The sequence below is a fragment of the Misgurnus anguillicaudatus genome, chromosome 7, assembly GCF_027580225.2.
Source record: "Misgurnus anguillicaudatus chromosome 7, ASM2758022v2, whole genome shotgun sequence".
NCBI classification, from domain to species: domain Eukaryota; kingdom Metazoa; phylum Chordata; class Actinopteri; order Cypriniformes; family Cobitidae; genus Misgurnus; species Misgurnus anguillicaudatus.
Genome location: NC_073343.2, coordinates 30,901,848 through 30,923,064, shown reverse-complemented (window position 1 = coordinate 30,923,064; position 21,217 = coordinate 30,901,848). Strand labels below are relative to the sequence as shown.

At 36.7% G+C, this 21,217-nt stretch overlaps 1 protein-coding gene across 3 annotated transcripts in view; it reads right to left on the bottom strand.

Annotated features, from left to right (window-relative positions):
* asap3 (ArfGAP with SH3 domain, ankyrin repeat and PH domain 3) overlaps positions 1–17,525 on the bottom strand; it is a 51,865-nt gene extending 34,340 nt beyond the window's left edge. For all 3 annotated transcript variants that reach the window (XM_055172299.2, XM_055172301.2, XM_055172300.2), the window contains exons 1-3: positions 17,096–17,525; positions 9,917–9,989; positions 1,385–1,530 (exon numbers count right to left, since the gene is read on the bottom strand). In XM_055172299.2, the coding sequence (XP_055028274.2) occupies positions 1,385–1,530; positions 9,917–9,989; positions 17,096–17,221 (345 nt within the window). In that variant the 5' untranslated portion in view covers positions 17,222–17,525. The remainder of the gene's footprint in view (positions 1–1,384; positions 1,531–9,916; positions 9,990–17,095) is intronic.
* Positions 17,526–21,217: the final 3,692 nt, after the last annotated feature.

The following is a 21,217-nucleotide window of genomic DNA, read 5'->3' as shown; positions in this document are numbered from 1 at the left end:
ATCTAAAATGACACGATGAAGAAAGTCATGCCACAGACACGAAAAACTCTTTATAGAAATTTGTGCCAGGTGACATAAAAAAAGACATTCGTGCTCCAGTTGCACGAAAAAAAGAAGAACTTTGTGTCAATAACATGAATATATTAAACAATTATTTCGTGACTATAACACAAATTTCCGTGAGATTGGGTTGCGTAAGTCGCACATGCGCCTACAGGAGAATGTAGTATGTATGTAGCCTAGGACAGTGGTTCTCAAACTGGGGGCTGCGAGATGGTGCCAGGGGGGCCCCAGTTTTGTATAAGGCTACTAAATAACAGCACTACTTTGAATAATTTTATATGTTTTGTTTAGTTAAAATTTTACATTTTAGAACAAATTTGTAATAAATTTTCTTTGGGGGGGCCACGAAGAAATGCACTGTACACTTTTTCACACGCTGAAAAAGTTTGAGAACCACTGGCCTAGGAGATGCATTGCGTTTTGTCGCAAGGTGCGTACATCGAACATCTGTGTACACGTATGAGTCAAATAAATTATACTTTGCAAGGATGTGCGTTCCACCGTGCGCATACTTTTGCGCACATGTAAAAAAAAACAATACTGCGTGCTTAACAGTGTACAAACCCAAGCAAACATACAATCACACTAAGACATCAAACATTACACTTCCCCTAAATAGACCTACATCACTACGAAAACATATAACAGTGGGTTTCTAACCGTTCACTGTTCAAGCAAGTATAATGGACATCATATATAAATCTTCATGAATATGATAAATGGGCCTGGCTCTGAGGGAAAGTCAAGCCCCCCACACAAGGACGCTAAATCAAACAGACTTTATTTTCATAGCAGAGTTTCTGTTGCGTTTTTAAAGCTGAGGTTCCGGTCCCTGGTGATCATTTGATTGACAGCTTCGCGGTCAGATGGTGTCCATTCATGCACTCAGGTCTGGAATAAATTACCGTCACCATGGAAACTATCAGTGGGAGGGTACCGGGCTCTGGGGTTCGAGGGGCTTTCGCCTGCAGCTGTTGGACCCCTGATGACACATAACCAAATTTACCCCTCCCAGTCCCCTGTGTACTTTGTACAGCTGGAAATCTGCCGTTACTTATTCAAAAACATATTGGACACGTGTCCAAAGGTGCTTTTTGAATATTACTGAAGAATCAGATTGGAAAATCTTCACATTGGCCTTGAATTATACAAGTAATTAAAATCTTCACCAAACTTTAGGCCGCACCTGGAAACTGACAAGCGGATGCACAATGGGTTTTTCAATTGCCAATGCTGATGTCTTATCTAGAGAGCGATTTTATGGCTAATAATCTTCTTTTTACATTATATTCAGCAAAATTTCAGGTTTTTGTATGCTTACCAAGTTTTTGAAGAGCGCTGTGATCTCCCGTGTGAAGACAGCCAAGTTCAGGAAGCCTGTTGAGATCTCATTGTTTTCCTGGGTCAAGTGACTGTTTCCCAGATTCTCCAGAACCTCTATGTACTGATCCTTATTCTCGACATGATCTAAAAACATTAGAAAATCAAAGTTAAGACAATCAGTTCAACAGTACCATTTCATTAAACAGTACATTCACCGGAAATTAAAATTTAGGCTTGATTATTCAACAGGAATTGACCTGGGCTTGGTCAGTAAACAGTTATTACATTTTGATGAAAGACTTTGATGTAACGATAAATTGTATTTATCTTTAAAACCGTGTGACCCTCACTGTATGATCAAGTGAATAGAGGAAAACAGGATTTTGATTGAAAATGATAGCAGCTGAAGCACAGTGAGCTTCTGGCAAAAAGACTAAAACACCACAGGCTCAGACGCCACTACGAATCAAAAGCTTCATCTTTTAAACAATAAGAAGGTACATGTAGATCAAAGACTACAAGCAGCAAAATCTCGACGATCTTTGCAAGAGTACATAGTGGAATGAGCATATCTTAACTAGTGCTGCACAATTAATCGCATCGCAATCACGATGTCAGCCTGTGCGATTTTATGACAGCAAAATGTTGCAATTATATTAAATAAATAAATGTGTGGACTTGTTAACACAAACTTTCTGATAACAGTTTGATGATTTTCCTTGCTGTTTAAAAAAGAAGGAAAAACAAACAAAAAAGGCAGTGCACGTGTGGCATGCACGTGTGTGGCGTGCGTCGTCACTTGTGTGTGCGCAGTGCGGAAATACCAGAGTGAAGATGGATGCAGAGGAGATTGACAGTGATCTGGTAGCTAAAAAAACCTCTACGTCTGTTGTAAGGCGGTATTTTGGATTTAGGATTACTGACACTGAGCAGTTGTTACATCACGTGGCAATTCGAAAACATTTCTAGTTTTACAAATACACATTTTAGCATTATCACTAAACTGTTTGTGGATTTTCCTTAAAACCCATCAAGTTGACTCATGATACCATTAATTATAATCACAACCGCACATCGCAATATTAGCATCAATAATCGCAATGGGAAAAATTACCCAAATCGTGCAGCCCTAATCTTAAAGGAATAGTCTACTCATTTTCAATATTAAAATATGTTATTACCTTAACTAAGAACTGTTGAATCATCCCTCTATCATCTGTGTGTGTGCACGTAAGCGCTGGAGCGCGCTGCGACGCTACGATAGCATTTAGCTTAGCCCCATTCATTCAATGGTACCATTTAGAGATAAAGTTAGAAGTGACCAAACACATCAACGTTTTTCCTATTTAAGACGAGTAGTTATACGAGCAAGTTTGGTGGTACAAAATAAAACAGCGCTTTTCTAAGCGGATTTAAAAGAGTAACTATATTTTATGGCGTAATAGCACTTTTGGGAGTACTTCGACTCGGCGCAGTAACACCCTCCCTCTCCCATTATGAGAGTGAGAAGGGGAGCGGACTTTTCAGGCGAGTCCAAGTACTCCCAAGGGTGCTGTTGCGCCATAGGGTATGGTTACTCTTTTGAGACCGCTTGGAGAAGCGCTATGTTTTGTTTTGTGCCACCAGGCTTGCTCGTGTGGCTGCTCGTCTTGAATGGGAGGAACGTTGATGTGTTTGGTCGCTTCTGGCTTTGTCTCTGGGTGGTGCCATTGAATGAGTGGGGCTAAGCTAAATGCTATCGTAGCGTCGCAGCGCGCTCCAGCGCTTACGTGCACACACACAGATGATAGAGGGATGATTCAACAGTTCTTAGTTAAGGTAATAACATATTTTAATATTGAAAATGAGTAGACTATTCCTTTAACTATCTTAACATAATTTACACGTTATTGATCAATGATCATTACTCTCCAAGGATCAGGGTTAAAGGAATAGTTTGGCCAAAAATTATATTAAACCCATGATTTACTCACCCCCAAGCCGTTCGAGATGCATATGTCCATCATTTTCAGACGAACACATTTTCAGTTATTTTAGATCTTTCAGTTAATCAAATGTAAAGTTACAGGGTCCACTCCTTCAAGTCCAAAAAACGTGCATCCATCCTTCACAAAATAAATCCAAAACGGCTCCACGATGATAAACAAAGGCCTTTTGAGGGTAATCCATGCCATGTTGTTGTACAAAATATCCATATTTAAAACTTTATAAACGAAAATAACTAGCTTCCGGTAACGCCACCATCTTTGTTGCATCCGCATTCAAGCCCTCTGAATTTGTCATACGTCACAAAGAAAAGTGTGTACACTACGCTGAGACTCTCTCCTGAATACAGAGGAGTTTAAGATGGCAACGTTACCGGACTTTTGTTATTTTCGTTTATGAAGTTTTAAATATAGATATTTCTATAACAAAAAGGCGCGGATTACCCTCAGAAGACGTTGGTTTATCATCATGGAGCTGTTTGAATTTCTTTTGTGAAGGATGGATGCCCATTTTTTGGACTTGAAGGAGTGGACCCCATAACTTTACATTTGATTAACTGAAAGATCAAAGACATTTCCTAAAATAACTCAAAATGTGTTCGTCTGAAAAATGATGGGCATATGCATCTCGGACGGCTTGGGGGTAAGTCATGGGTTTAATATCTAAACTATCCCTTTAAGGCTTTTACTGGTTGACAGGAATGTGGTTTCAAATCCAAATCACCAAAAACCAAGGAAAATGTCATACTTTTATACATCACATGACTTTAGCATAATACACTTTGTTGTTTTTGGAGAAAAGCATGTGCTAGAAATGATTCAAATGTCTTAAAACATAAAAATGAGGTTTAAATCACATGCCACTTAAATGGAAAAGAAGAAAATACAAGTTTGATACAGGTTTTTGTTGCATCCCATTCTCTTTCTTATCTAAAATAGTTTTCTCCTTTTTACGAGATGTGTATTTGGCCAAAAAAGCCCTTTCAAAATAAACATGTTAAATCAGACAAAGTCAGCATATTGATTTCTACATCAGGAAATCATTTTAACAGCTTGGACTTAAAATAGTCTGTGAATATAAAATCACTGCCTTAAATGGACTTGCAGGGTTTGCAGGTTTTGGGTTGAAGAGCTAAAACTTTCAGTCTCTTAGGAGTAACAAAACCACAAAGGTTCAGGGGATACTTTTAGCATGACGTACTGAAAACTGAAATTTCGGTGTCACCTACATTAACGGTCAAAAGTTTAGAAACACTTCACTGACATGTGTCCCATCATAGAAATTGTGTGTGTTGAAATGTTTTAAATTATTTTGTAAAAAAATATAGTATATAGCAAATTTTTTAAATGGATAACGACTTAAGAAAACTGCCAACAAGAGGCCAGAATAGATGCAAAATCCTTTAATATTGTTTAAAAAGTATGATTTTGCTAATTTTAGGTAAAGAGTAACTACACTTCAGATGATAAGAATATAATTTTGCTTAAATTTTTTGTTCATTTAAAATGCTTTGTCACAACATAAATCCTAGTTACATTTGTGTTATTCCAATATTTTCGATAAGTTTACTATTATCCAATACACTAAAAAATACTTCAGCTGCCAACTCTTGAAATATTTAAGTTATCAAATTTATTAAAGTGAAAAAACTTCTAAAAATTACTTCACTAAAAAAAGCTTTTTCAACTTTAATTGGTAACACCTAAAAAAATGTAAGTGAAAAATGTAAGTAATTTTTAAGTTGATCCAATTTTGTGCAATGTGGCAAATAATATAAATAAGAATAAGTAAGTTGTTTTCAAACTTTTGACTGGCACTGTAGAAAACAATTTGATATAATATTACTTGAGTTGGGTAACTGAACATCTAGCAGTCACTTCCACTTCCGTGGAAATTGTCAAACGTCTTTAATCATCTATGTTTTTCAGGGAGACAGGCTGCCTTAAATAACATTCATGGGGCAAAACATGAACTTACTTGATCTGGAAACATTTAACTCTATCCACAGCCATCTGTGAGCACTTTCATAAACACGTGTTTAATTGGTATAGTTAATTTATTTCGCGACAAGTCTGAAATCTTGATCTGTTCCAGAGATGGTAGCTGAAACTTAAATGAGCTTCAATTCAAATTCTGTTCATGGATTTGAGAAAATGCACCCATTTAAAGCACCTGACACATCTGTATTTGTGTAAGCATGTGCTTAAAAGCAATATGTACACTGACAGTTAGGTTACAGAGATATGCATACAGACAGACATACAGACTAAATATACAGCTCTCTAAATAACCTGCAGAATGTTTCCTGTTATAGACCGATGAAGAAAATGGTAAAAAGGACCTAGATTTTTTTATTTTTTCAGTATTTTTAAAAATGTTATTGATGCTTGCCATAAAAAAACCCTTACAATGCCAGGTTGGCGATTGCTAGGCAGTTGCAAATACTATGTGGTTACTAGAGTGTCCTTGCCGGTTACTAAGTGGGTTGTTAAGTCTTTAAGAGGGTTGCACACTGGGCAAGAAGCACACAGCACATCTTAAAAAAAATTCTAAAACATTATTTTCTGAGTATGCACACTGTCGGCGCCATTCGATGTCTGTACACGGCGCTTTGCTGTGACCCTGGGTGCTTCTCAAAATCCTGCTGCACTAAACACAAACACTCGCGTAGATTAAGTACGTAAAAAAATCGTAAATTAATGTACAAATCCAACGCAATCTTGTGGAAATTCGTAAGTATTTTACGAGCTAGATAATTCATATTAATTCGTATGACCACACTTGTACCACTTTTTGTACGATTTACTTGTGACGTTGGGGTTAGGGGTGGGGTTTCATAATTGTTTATTTTATGATAATCGTATGTTTTTGTATTAATCACTTCGTATGAATTCATACAAATTAGCCAACTCATAAAACACATACAAATTCCTGTGAGATCAGGCTGCACATTAATACAGCAAAAGCAGTACATTTTTACCAAAGTCATATACGCATGTGCATTGTCGCGGTTACGCATCTAAGCGTAACTTTATTTTTGGTGTCTGTTTGTTTAATGGTCTGACTAGTGCCTAAACTGAACTCTGGAACAAATACCTCGTCGAAAACAACTAATGTTTTGGTTTCCTGAAGACACAGGGAGATGGCGATCATGGATCACCACTATGTTAAGGGAGGTTTGGCAGCCGACTTGTAGTTAACATTGTATACATTATATAGTACACATTTTACACAGTAACGTTAGCTCAGTGTCAAATGCTCAAAAGGTAATCTACTTGTTGTTTATTTTGCTAGTTATCAGAAATAAACTACTCTAAAAGGATTTTGTTGTTATTGATTCTTTGCGGCGTTTACCGGAAGTTACATTTGTTCCACGAAAACCGTTGTTTTTTGTTGCTACTGCTGAAACCGTCTATAGAGTGTATTTACAGATTACAATCAATGTCCTATACTCAATAATAAAATAGATCACAATGTTCAGTATGGCCACTCTAGCCCCACCTTCTAGTAAAAAGAGCCAATCATCAACCATTAAAGAAAAAAATCCTTTAGGGAGAGACTTATTTAGCAAATATGGCAATGCAGTGACGCAACTTCCTTAAAAAGACTTTGACGATACCCATCAATTGTCCTAGTTGCAACAATGTGCTTCTAGCTCTATGTGCAACATCCTTAGATATGCTGATGGGACTCTCATTAATTTGAAGCCGATATGATATTTTTGTCTTCAAACTTTTTTAAGTGAAATCTTTGAGAAAATCCTATATTTACCTTTTCCCTAAAACTGTGCATGACTTGAGGTACAGCGGGGAAAATAAGTATTTGACACATCAGCATTTTTATCAGTAAGGGGATTTCTAATACTGACAGATTTTAGGTGATCTCTTGGCTTTTATGCCATTTTGCACCTTGTTTTCTTCATGTGTTCAATACTTATTCCCTGTGTCATTTCACTTTATTTATTATGACTCAACTTGTATACTTAAATGTTCTGATTTCTTTTTATGAATTTAATATTTGGCTTGATGGCTACATCTGGTGAAAATTTTGTGTTAATAGCCCACTAATAAATCCCCTTACTGATAAAAAATGCTGATGTGTCAAATACTTATTTTCCCCGCTGTATCATTCATGTCTGTAGCACAGATTTTGGAGGGATTAACTGCAATTTTTAGCATATGAAATTCATTCTGACGCTGCAAACAACAGGATAGTATTTCTGTTGATTCTGTTTCAATTCATGATAAATAACAAAATACATAAATATATAAAAATAGTCAAATCCTCTAGCTGAGAAACTTGTGCTTTTTCACTCGAAAGATTACATTTCAAACATTTCTAATGGTCAGACATCTTTTTTACATTAAAAATATGCCTATTTTTACAAACTTTAGCATGCAGTGAAAGTACACATGCTTATGTTGACACTTTGCCATGTTTACGTGCATGTGAATGGCAGCATATGAAGTACAAAGTCTGGTTTGACTACAGGACTGAGGATTTAAACAAACACCACAAGTAAAAGTGATATGTGCTTTAGCATGCAGCACCAAAAATAAACAGACAGATGTTTCTCTTGATAAATCAGACCAGAAATGTCAAAGTCGGAAGGAATTTGGAGTTTCTGGTCTAGTTGTTTTCACAAAGTTGATGATTGTCGTTCTAAAGAAATTCGTCTATCTTATGCTATACACAGTTAACGGATGAACTGTTTGTGAATCACTGATAGGACCTACAAAACCGCATTTCTCACACATTAACCAGAGCATGCTGTACCATTTCAGGGAAAAACAAGAGGATGGAGGGAAGTGGTGAATCAGAATGATTTAATCTGGTTCAGGTAAAAACTAAAAACAAGAGTTTAACTCCACCAGATTCCCCACATACAGAGGCAGGAAATTGAGGCCCCTTACGAGTAATGTTACCACAATGAAACATCTGATTTGGGTTAAGAGAGTGAGAGAGAGAGAGAGAGAGAGAGAGAGAGAGAGAGAGACACAGAAAGCAAGAGAGGGAGCGAGAGAGAGAGATGTGGGGTCTCCTTTGCACTGAACTGAATTATGACTCACAGTATTAAGAAAGGGGGCAAGGGCCTTCAAAAACGAGAAGCAGGCACATGTGAGACACAATTCCCAGAAACCATCATCATTCCAGTCAAGATTGCACACTAGCCAGGTTTGCGGTACGGTTTCTCATTTAATAGAGGAAAAGCATATGTAAACAAAGCTATAACCCCTCTATGATGTTTCAGGGTCAAGCAAATAAGTTTAAGTGATGCAAAAAAACTAAGCACCACTTTCTGCTGTCATTTGTCTGATGCAAATATTTTTTTCCAGAAATATGCATTTATGAAACAACCTCCAAGCCAATAAAGCATTTCTGTGTGCATTTATAATTTGAACAAATAATTGGAAATACAATGGACAGTGTTGTTGTTGTTGTTGTTTTGTCTAAGATCAGGATCTGATTTAAAAGTGAATCAAATGTGTTTGGGGGATTCTCGCGAAATTAGACTTATGAGGTGTCATGAAACATTTTGATTAAAAAGTAAATACAAAGTAAGAGTAGCAAAATAAGAAGCATACAGTTACAAACACCTCTTCATGTACTATTTTGTACATGATTTCACATAACAGCATAGAAACAAATTTTGTTTTTTTTTTCCACATTTAAGGGGAATTTTTCATCACCGCAACGTGTCCATGACTGGATTTGGGTTCTTTGACATGGAAATATTTATAAATAAAAAATAAAAAGCTTCAGGGCATGTTATACTATAAACATTTACAGTAAAGAAACATGTGGTATTTGGTGATCAATGTTAAATGTAGAGACAATAATAAGGAATGTAAATGTGTCCAAGACCAATTTTCTCATCCTCCGCAACAATTTTCAATCATTGTTTAAGCCATCAAGTAACTAACATTTTTTTTTAATTGTTGGAAGGGACATAATTGACTGTAACACTCAAGATGGCTACCAAGTAAGCAGTTCTTATTTTTCTCCCCAGATAAAAGTTGAAATTTTGTTTGTTATAGTACCTAGACAACTTTTTAGTTCTCATTACCGAAACATGAGTTTGTAAATGCATTTATTTAGTATGTTGCGGTAATGATAATTTTTTATAATGATAATCTAAAAATGTAATTAATTCAATAGGAAATAATTTTTAAATCCTCTAAAAATAATGGTTATAGTAAGTCCAGACCTTAATCTTATATGTGCAAAAAATTGGCTTCAAGGGCTTTTTAAAAAAATCTGATGCTAACAACCCTAAGGTCATGGGTTTCAATGTCAAATGCAACGCACAAACTTACCAAATGTACTAAAAGTCCCATCTAAAATCTCTAAAGTATAAAGTCTGCAGTATAAAGACCTGTGGTGAACCAGACCTCCCGAAGACCTCCTAAAACTCACCTCATATTACCCCATGCTCCCCCCACAGTCACATAACAGATGTTTCTGCTTATGTACATTGTTATGATATAAATCAAACAAAATAAAGATCATACAGAATCAGAGTAGATATTAAAACAACACTCACTAAGTCCAGAGTTGTGGATGGCCTTCACAATTTTCTTCATCCTCTGAAGGGACATCTGGTCCTGTTCCAGAGACTGATGCAGAAGAGATAAGAATATTAATATAAACATTATATTCTGTTGAAACATGCTTTAATTTCACGTAGGCTATTCATTAGTCCCTTTCACACATACAGTCTTTACTGGTAATTTACTGGTAAATTGCAGTTAACAGGTCAACCTTTCTGGTAAATCAGTGCTGGCAATTTACCAGTAAAAGAGGTTGTAAGGTTACCAGTATTTTTGGTAAATTCATAGCCTGGGTGCAAGCCGATCTTAGCCCCGCCCACAAGAGTTTGAAAACGGGAAGATCGGTCTGGCGTTTTTCCGTTGAGGAGCTGCTATGCTAGGACTAGAGCTGGGCGAACCAATCAAATTGTCAGGGCGGGCTTTATACGATGATGGACAGATAATCAACAGTAACGTAATGAACCACGTCACCAAAGAGCGCGTGTGTTGAATGGCTGCGCTGTAGAGTTCAGATGTGTGGATTCTGACATGGAGTCTGTTCTAAAAGATATCGACAGAGCATTGATTTTAAAAGAGGAACAGAGAAACGCAAGCAGGGTATTTGTTGATGTTTTTGCTGTCCTTCCCACGGGATTCGGCAAAAGTTGGTCGCAACTGAAATGGGTAACGTTATCACGCCGATGCAACTCGGCGTGCACGACGAGATGGATATAATTAGCGGTCGTTGCCAGCTTCTTTTCGGAAGCCCGGAATCATGGTTGCTGAATAAGTGTAAAGGAACATGCTAGGCTCCAATATTTTCAAGCCAACGTAATGGGTATCGTCGTGGATGAAGTTCACCTAACGTACAAATGGTAAGAGATAGTCTTACTCTATGACTTAGTAAATACTTCATGTTGTGGTATAAACGAAATGTTGTAAACATAGTAGGTGTTGATGTACATTCGCCAACTCAGACTTAGTATAATCACAATGTTAGTGTCATTGTAGCGAAATAACTATCAGTTCAGTCAGGCTGCAAAGACGTCATTTCAACATACGTCACACACTCCGTTGCTCTGATTGGTCGTAGGTCTATCCAATTGAGTGCAGAGGCATTTTTCGGTTGAGACACGCCTCATAATTATAGCTCAATGGAGCGGTATCGGACTCAAATTCTGACTAGAATTGAGTATGACAACGTCAGGCTAGTAAATTCATGGCAATTTACAGAAATTACTGTGTGAAAGAGGCTATTGATGTACACACAAACATTATAAAAAGATAAACTAGAAAAAACGATAGCTACGTTTCCATTACCCTTTAAATTGCGCAAATTGACATGGCGAATTGAATATATGGGCAATAAAAACATTATATATCATGCAATTTGGAAAAGGTGTATTTCCCAAAACTGCAATGGAAACAGTTTGTTTGTATTTTCAAGTAAGTCACATAATCATTATTTGAAGATGACGCTGTATGTACTAAAACCTCCCAGAAACTCAATACGTGTCTGCTCCCAACAGGGCTCCAGACTGCCACCAAATGGGGGCATTTTGCCACCAAAATTTCAGAGTGTGCCACTAAATTTTACATCCAGTCGCACATGTGCGACCAGTAAATTTGATCTTTTTTGTGATGTGACAATGAACTTGAAACAGCACATTGTACTTTCTGCATCTTTAAAGTATTTATTAGTAATACAGTGGAAATTAATAGAAATGTGAATATTTGGTTAACATGTTGATTTACGATGTGTGCCCCTAAATTTTCTGGTTGCGCCCCTAAAATTTTCAGTCTGGAGCCCTGCCCACGTATAAGAGGCTTTCCTCACAAGTCAAGCTGCGATTAAGTAAGTGCAGGTAATTAATGACATTCAGGTGAATCAAATGAGTCTTACAATAGACTTCCTGAGGATTCATGAAAGACGTTGTTTACAGTAAGAATAATTATGACAGAATGACACACCTCCGTGTGAATCAATTCTGTTTGAATTTACAAGCAATTGAAACCTCTGTGGTTTATGGAGGCTGTATGATAAAATATTATTTTGGTTCGGTAAGCTCCCATCAGTCTGTTTTAGATTTGTGGCTTTACTAAACACTGACAACTGGAGTGCCAGAAAAATAGTCCCCTGCTATTGAAAGTTACCAAGGGGACTGCGTAATATCATTGCCCCTCCTGCAGCCATGTTATGGCAGCAAAGTACTTGATTATTACGCCAGAATGAAAGTATAGTTCCTAGCCATATCGACCTATAAAATCTCAACTTTTAATTTTTCATCTGTCTTAATACATGATTTAACTACAGAAGAGTCAAGAGTCAAACTTTGGTTATTTTTTTACGCGATGCTAATGGTCTAATCAGATTCAATGGATTGAGCTAAGCTATGCTAATAGTGGTACCGCCAGACTCAGAGATCAGCTGAATGTATTCCAATTCGGTAAAAATCAAATGTTTAACTCTAGGGGAGCTGGAAACTGAGCATATTTCCAAAAAAGTGGAGTGTCCCTTTAAGAGGAGCTCACACTTCACACTTTAAAATACTAAATATAATTAATGCTGCATACAAATTTCCCGTGTTTTCTGGCTATATTCTAATAAAGAGACAGAAATTTATGGCTTATATTCCATTGCAAAAACTACAAATCTAATGGTGGTATGGAGACCCAAAATTTTGCAAAATACTGCATTTCTATTTCACTTTCAATCAAGTTCAAAACTACTTTTATTGTATAAGCATACAACACTTAAATCTTTCCTTTTAAACTTTGCATGTTTATTTAGTTAAAGACAAACATTCTTACTATGTTGCCACATGTGGTTAGTTAGCCAACATCCAGTACTCAGACAGGTTAATATTGTGTGGACAGACATACACATGCCTTTGTTTACATTAGTGACAGAAATCTTTTCCTTTATAAATTTAGCCTTTTTAAAGAAATAAATATGCTCTTTGTGTGCGTGCGTGCGTGCGTATGTGCGCTCCAAAATGTCTAGACATGCAGGTTCTTCTAAAACATTTTACACCTTGCTATGGGTCTATTTATTTCCTTGTGTAACATTTCCCAGTTTCCTATTAAATCAGTTCAGTTTTTCCAGTTTCTCCCTCTGTGAATGCAAAACCTGAGCACCAGTTTATCTCGGGCTTGATTTCAAAATCTCTGCTAAGCGTTCTTTCAACAACACTGATGAAACACAAACAAATGAAGGACAAGTACTCTTTCAAAGGGCACTTCCCACATACTAACTCGGTCTCAGCCAACAGAAAGGTATGCATTACATAGTAGCCTACATGCTTGAAAGTGCCCGTGTTGGTCCAGAGCATTAAAAATATCAGAATCTAAAATGACAGCCAGGCCTAAACAAAGCATTAATTGCAGCAAAATAGAAACGAATGCAGGCAAATAGTTTTCCAGACCTTATTTCCAAAACCTAGTTTTAGAGAATTAGGACACTTTGTAAAATGCACTGTCCCTACTGGGGATGCATAACGATTAATCGCGATTCATCTATAGCAGAATTTTTTTTTTGTTTACATCATATATGTATGTGAACTGTGTATAATAAAATTATGTATATATAAATATGCACACATTAATGCATAATTTTAAGAAAAATTAGTGCTGGGCAAAGATTAATCGCGATTAATCGCATACAAAATAAAAGTGGTTTTTTTGCATAATATATGTGTGTGTACTGTGTCTAATTATTATGTATATTTAACCACACACACATTCATATATTCATTTCAGAATTGTTTTATTTATATATAATTTTTTTTTATTTATATTTATTATAGATTATATAAAAATATAAATAAATATATATAAACATGTAAATGTTTCTTAAATACATACATGAATGTGTGTGTATATATTTATACATAATAATTAGACACAGCACACACTCATATATTATACCAATAATCACTTTTATTTTGTATGCGATTAATCGCGATTAATCTTTGCCTAGCACAAATATATTAAGTATTTATATTTATATATCATATAAATTATACATAAATATAAAATTGTATACACATGTAAACATTTCTTAAATATATACATGCATGTGTGTGCATTTATCTATACAAAGTTATTATACACAGTTCACACACATATGATGTAAGCAAAAACTTTTATTCTGCTATAGATTAATCGCGATTAATCGGCATGCATCCCTAGACCCTACACATTGTGACCTACTGTATAGCAGATCTTGACCATGTGTACTTTTTGTGAACTACTGACACTAAGATATGTGATCTTGCAATGACTGGGGGAGTCATCTGTACTACAGAGTGAAGACAGCCGTAAACAATATTAGTCACATCAAATCTGCTGACTTATGATATAACAGAGGAATGCATAAAAACATTTCCTAGTCTGCATGATAAACAGAAAGACAAACAGATTTGTATACAACCCATGAATGCAGGTCTTCAGCTGTAATCTCCTGACATGAATTGTGTGTGTGTGGTCCATGCGTTTATCTATTTTTTGTCTCCTCTTCCAGATAATTCGACATGTTGCAAACCCAAACAAGCCTTCAAAAGCTGAGCCTCTCAAGAAACCACTCATATGTTGCCCTCTGGCCTTGAACATACTTCCACTTTGAAGGTTTGAAACCTTCGCAACCCAAACGCTTACTTGATATGTTAAGTATTCTGAACATCCAGGACATATTCATGGCATCAGGAACTGAGCTGACTGAAATTTCATAATCCTAAATAACGTTTACTACCACACACACACACATCTCTGAGTCATTCAAGGAAGCTCTCGCTTTTAATAAAAACACCAAACGCTGTTCCAACGGGAAGTTTCCGTGTACGTTTTTTCTTTAAATAATATTGAAGAATATTTCCATAAACTCCTAAATGTTGTTTAAAGGGATACTTCACCGATTTAGCATTCAGCTTTGTATCTGTAGAAACCCGGCAGTATTACTGAATGACCATGTTTCCCTCCATCATTTCCCCCTGAGAGGAGAGATATCTGCATTTTGGTTCTGCAAAAAAGTCCTCCGATGATGCAAAAATCGTCATATTACATCATCGGAGGACTTTTTTGCAGAACCAAAATGCAGATATCTCTCCTCTCAGGGGGAAATGAGGGAGGGAAACATGGTCATTCAGTATTACTGCCGGGTTTCTACAGATACAAAGCTGAATGCTAAATCGGTGAAGTATCCCTTTAAATCCTGGATATAATGGGAAACTGTATGCATTACATTGAGTACAAACCGGTCTTCTCAGAGCACTGAAATTCCAGAAAACTTTAATTCCTTAAAGTATTTCCCATGAAACTAACAGCAAAATCAGAGGCTCCAACAGTCCTGACATGCCCAAATTTATCACCATTGGCAGAGTTACTCTGTTTTCCATTAATATCCACACTAATGCCAAAAGATGAGCTGGCAGCCAAAAATTGTAATTGGGTTTATAAGACATCGTAACATGAACTGTACCTTGTAACTGTGCCCCTGCTACACTGTTATAAACTTAATACACACAGTACACACTTAAAAGAAGCATATTTGGTTAGTTAACTTAGCAATAAATTTTTTTTCCTGTGTTGTGAATCCTGTGCTATCTTCTAACTTTGCACTTCAATACCAGAAGCCTAAAAATGTGAAATTGACAAGTTGAACAACTACTATTTTGAAGATGTATACTATCAACAGTTTACTGAATTGCAAATCAGTTTTGTTGAAAATTAAACATAACATTCCGTCATACTTTTCCAGATTATCCTTAAACAACGTATTATTGCACATTTTAATAAACAAAAAAAAAGTTAAATAATTGTTCAACTGTGTAATGCTGCATTCACACCAAACGCGAATAGAGCGTCAAATTCGCATCTGCCGCGTCTAGTTTGCCGCTTGAACATTTTGAATGCATTTGCCCATCTAAAGCGAAATAAACGCGTGTAAAAAGCTAGCGTGAAGTGAAATTTATGCGCATACGAGGCTCAATCCGCTTCTTGTGGGAGGGGCAAATACTAGGCGGTTTGCAAGATGGCTGATGTTGATCGATGTTGGCGAGTTTCATCTTTTCTTGTCTCTATAGAAATTGTGTCATATAACTCTGGGTGACCACTCACTGACAATATTAGTCGTTTCTCCATGTTGAATGAGTGACTCTGGATGGGCCCGCCGCCACAGCAGCAAGCAGGCTCCTGATTGGTTAACGTGGCCAAAGTTGAAATTGTTCAACTCTGGCGTCAGACGCGAATTCGCGTCTACTATGCCGCACTAAACGACTCGTTCCCGCCGTGACAACTCCAGGCGCGCGTACATTGACGCTTTATTCGCGTTTGGTGTGAAAGTAGCATAAGATTTTATTATTAAGGAAGTAAATTTCTTTGTAAAACGTCATCCTATTTCTGTGATAAAACAATTCCTTGACATTTAGCTATTTAAGAAATAATTGACAATTATCGTCAAATAATTCAAAGGACCGGAGTCAATTATTCTGCATATAGTACGATTACCACAGCAGACATTGCTAAGGTAGTTAACCCAAAAATAAAATTTCTGTCATCATCTCTTCACTCTCATGTTGTAACAAACCTGTACATTTCTTTGTTCTGATGAACACAAAGGAAGATATTTTGAGGAATGTTCGTAGACAAACCGTTCATGAGTCTGATTCACTTCCATAGTATTCTTTTTTCCTACTATGGAAGTGAATGGGACTCACAAACGGTTACAAGCATTTCTCAAAATATCTTCCTTCGTGTTTATCAGAACACATAAATGTATACAGGTTTGTAACAACATGAGAGTGGACAAATTATGACAGAATTTTCATTTTTGGGTGAACTATCCCTTTAAGACATTTGACAGGTTAGGTGTGTGTTTATCGAAAAATAATGCATACCCGTGAAACATTTCTCAACCAATCAGAATAAATAAAAATAAAACAGGCCTGATATAAACTAAATATAAACAGAAGCCAACTATTGGCAAGACCCACATTTTGGCAAGGCGAATATTAAAATAAACACTATCGCTTTCCAAAAAGGTGCAAGTAAAACTTTAACAACTCAGTTAAACATTTTTGTAGTCTGTGTCAGAGATTTATCTTCACTCAGTCAAGTTTGCAAACAAGAAGTTTTATTCAGGTGCTGACGTCCACCACCTCATCACAGGTAAACACCGCGCGTGCCCGCGTACTCACCTCCTCGAGCGCAGCCACGGTGCAGCGACAGTCGCTCATTTTTGACTGAAATCCTGAACTTCCAGGGCACGTCAGGTCTTCTTTCGCTAAGGAAACGAAATCCAAAATACTTATTTTCTCCGGCATGTTTCGTTACAAATCCAACGGAAGAGCTCGAAAGTTTAGCAAACTTATCACAAACAGAAAGTACTCGATATCACGCAAAGTGCATCTTTCCATAAACGTCCCTTAAATCCACTCGTGAGCGTGATTCCCAGGCTAGGAAATTTTGTTGTTTCATATCTGCGAAGTAAACGTGAGTGTCAGTCGTCTTGGTGGTCCGCCGTGTGTGTCTGTGTGTGAAACTGAAAAGTTTCTTGATCTGCTTGCTTTCTTTCTCTGAGAGGCGCGAGACTTGTCCAGCGCGTGCCGCGCTCTGATGGTGCGCGCGCTGGGAGGGAATCATTCCATCATCACGTGGGAATGTTTGTATTCATTGGCGAAATGAATAAGGCGCACGCAGAAAGTGAACAGTGATCATCTTTGGATTCATTGTTTGTTTAAACCTTCATTCAGTGTGAATTAACGAGTGTGATTTGTGCTTTCGGTTTAAGCTTTTTGAAATTAAACTTTCTTTAAATTTGATAAAGCTGACTAGTTATATTAAACCTCCCACATATTATAGTAGCCTATAATATAGTTTAGTATTTACAATAGTAAGCTGTTCTAGATACTACAGTGCTTTGACTCTTACCATAGTAAATATTAAAGACAGTATTTAGCCTACTGCAGTTTATCAATTCACTATAGTTAATACTACAGAATACTGTAAAAAAAGCTTGCTGTAGTTATGCAGCTGTTTGCCAGTAACTTACTGTAGATTTAAAGAGTACCTATTTCATTGCTAAAAACAACGTTATTTTGTGTATTTGCTCTAATACAATGTGTTCACGTGGTTTATAGTTTAAAAACCACACATTATTTTCCACATACCGTACATTTTTGTAGCTCCAGATATCCATGCCTTCCTCAAATGCTCTGATTTTGTACAAAACTCATCAATCTGAAAAGCCAGTGTCCCTGATTGGCCAGCTAATCAGTACATTGTGATTGGATTGAATACCTCTGATGTCAGCCGGAAATGTGACGCTCCTTACCATGTTTGAAAGATTCACTCACAATGCAATGCTAAGTAAGGAATAATTGACGACGGGCCATTGAATTATAAGAAAATAATGCACACCAAGGTGGTAATGTTACACCGCAGGTGTGCATTATTTTCAAATAATTCAAAGGACCGGAGTCAATTATTCCTCTTATACCACGGTTACCACAAACATTGCTCGGGTGCCTATTTTTAAGACATTTGAAAAGTTAGGTGTGCGGTTTACAGAAAAATAATCAACACCCATAGAACATTTCTCAGCCAATCAGAATGCAGCATTCAACAGACCCGTGGTATAACAGGAGATAATTTACAGGCTGAGTCCGAAGCGGGAGGAATTATGATAATGTCGGTCTTGTTTACGTCAACACGCCCAGGAAGTAAACGGTTGCCTACAATCTGTGTGTTTGTTGTAGTCCAAAAAAAGAGATTTACGTTGGAAACGATAACTCGGGTCATCGTTTACTTTGGGGTTTGTACCTTTTGCATATTGATAAAATGAATTACATCAAAGGAAATGTAAAATCGTGAATCGGAAGATAGGTGCTTTAAATTTGTGTTATTTACTGGCAACAATTTGTTCAAAGTTAAATGAACATTAAACATTAACAAGTATTTATCTTTACAGAATAAAACTAAGATAACAGCCTCATCCAAAGCATTCTGGGAACCAGAAATCTCCATTAACCTTTTTGTTTTTTCTTTCAGATTTTGGTTCTCAGAATGCTTTGCACGAGGGTTTTATTTTAGTTTTATTCTGTAAAGATAAAACTTGTTAATGTTTAGTTTTCATTTAACTTTGAACAAACAGTAAATCACATACATTTAAATCTACAGTAAGTTACTGGGAAACAGCTTCAGTAATATTGCAATTTTGTAACAGAGTACATTAATAAAGTGTAATTACTATAATATCTTCAGTCTACTAAAATTTGCTACAGTTTACTATGGTACATACTAAAGTATGCTACATAATTTTTTCATGTGGACGTCTACTTTATGTATTTTACAGTCATTTAAGTAATTTTCTCCATGAATACATGCTATTCTTATGGCTCACTCCAATTTTTACTACAAATAAGATGTTATTATTTCCATGTAGCTCTGAAGATGTATGTTTTACTTTCCTGTATGCAAGTTTATATAATTTTTATTATAAAATGAGCATATTGTGTGCTACACATAGAATAGGTTATGATTTTATGGAGCAATGGGAGATGATTGGAAAAGATTAAATTGGAAAAATTGCCTTTTTTTCAGGTATACGCACTTTTTCTTTAGTACCCTGTATGTGTGCATGAATGAACATGCATTCTTATTCAGTCTTACTCAGTCTTATTCAGGTTTTTTCAAGCTCTTTGATCTTATGCTCCACTTACCTTAGTCTTAAACAGCGCAGTATACGGTTACATCTGATCTCATGTGCTGGACAGGTGCCGGCGTTTATCCCACTAGGTATTCATAAGAGCCGAGATGCTGTAAAACTGGATAACTACCTTGAATAAATCCTGTATTTTGCAAGTAAAAGCCCATTGACCCTGTAAAGACAACATCATTCCTGTCATGTGTGTGTGTGACATGTATCCATGTCTCTACCTAAACATCTGCAAGCATTTAGAAAAGTTGTTTCATGCTGTTCATGAAAAATAAGGTACCGATGTGCAAGTAAATGAACATGAAAATAATTGCACAAATAAATGGAGTTAAGTTGGTTTGACAATTTTGATTTTTGCAAAATACACCCTATCTTCTTCACGCACAATGCATTCCCATATACACAGAGTATTCCCTTCATGTGCTTGGCTTCATGAGTTATTGTTGATGTAATGGTGGTTTTGTGGCCAAACAATACTTTCTTTCTCCCCCCGGCTGTGGCCCCTCTTTGTGTCTCTGCTTGTGTTTCTGTATGAAAGGGTCTGATCTGAAATGTTGAGTGCACGTCACCATTCTGGGGGAGGAAGAATGGGGTCAGGGCAGGAAAGTGGGTGAAAGAGAGAGAGATAACGTATGTGTATGTGAATGTGAGAGGAAGAATGATTTTTATTTTCTTCTAGCAATTTTTGCATTCATGCATTTTTCCCATTTTATCTTTTCTCTACTCCTTATCTTAAAATTGTTGTTACCAGCCTGTGTATTGATTTCTTTAAAATCAGCCAATCAAACATGTCTAGGGGCGGGTTCTGTCATGCAAACAATCCAATGGGATACCAAACGGGGGCGGAGACTGTGTTTGAGGCGTGTTCCAGGAAAGGTTACAGCACAGACCAAAAGGATTCCCAGCAGTCGGCTCCTCCTACCCGTGCTGCCAAGATCTGCTGACCCTGGAACAGGAGAGAAGCTATAATTTATCAAGTCATGTCATTCCAGGGAGGCCACGTTTACGGTAAAACAGTGAAAAAGAAAGATACTAGTGAAAAGATGAAAGAAAACTTTAATTTAAGATAATAGATGTGCCAAGTGCATAAGCAGAGAAAGAATAAAGGCTGTCATGTTTTCAGCCCGGGCATAATAGATGGTTACTACTCATCAAAATCATATTTATAAAACAAGAGATCCTCCCTTCATGCCTTATTGCAGCAGTGTTTATGAACTGGTTAGGAATACTGACTGATATATAAACTGTTACTGTTTTATTTCATAGTTGCAAATGTGGTTTTCGGTGAGGGTGTGACAGTCTGTCTGGAGCAATTCAAATTCCTACCCTGGAAACTCTCCTGTGTAATGTTTGTGTGTGAACCTATTTGATGAAGCCTTGCTTTTTTCCAATTGAATAAAGCTGGTAAGAAATGCATTACAGTATAAAGCAGATGTCACAGATTGTTTGAGAAGCATTTCACGGAAGAATTTAATTAAAAATGTCTTTTTCATAACTATAACTACAAAATACAAAAGCTGTCGGTGGGGTGGGACCCTTTCAAAAAGTTGTAGATGGTAGAGGTGCATATTTGTATATAAGTGCCATTTTAAAGTGTATCGTC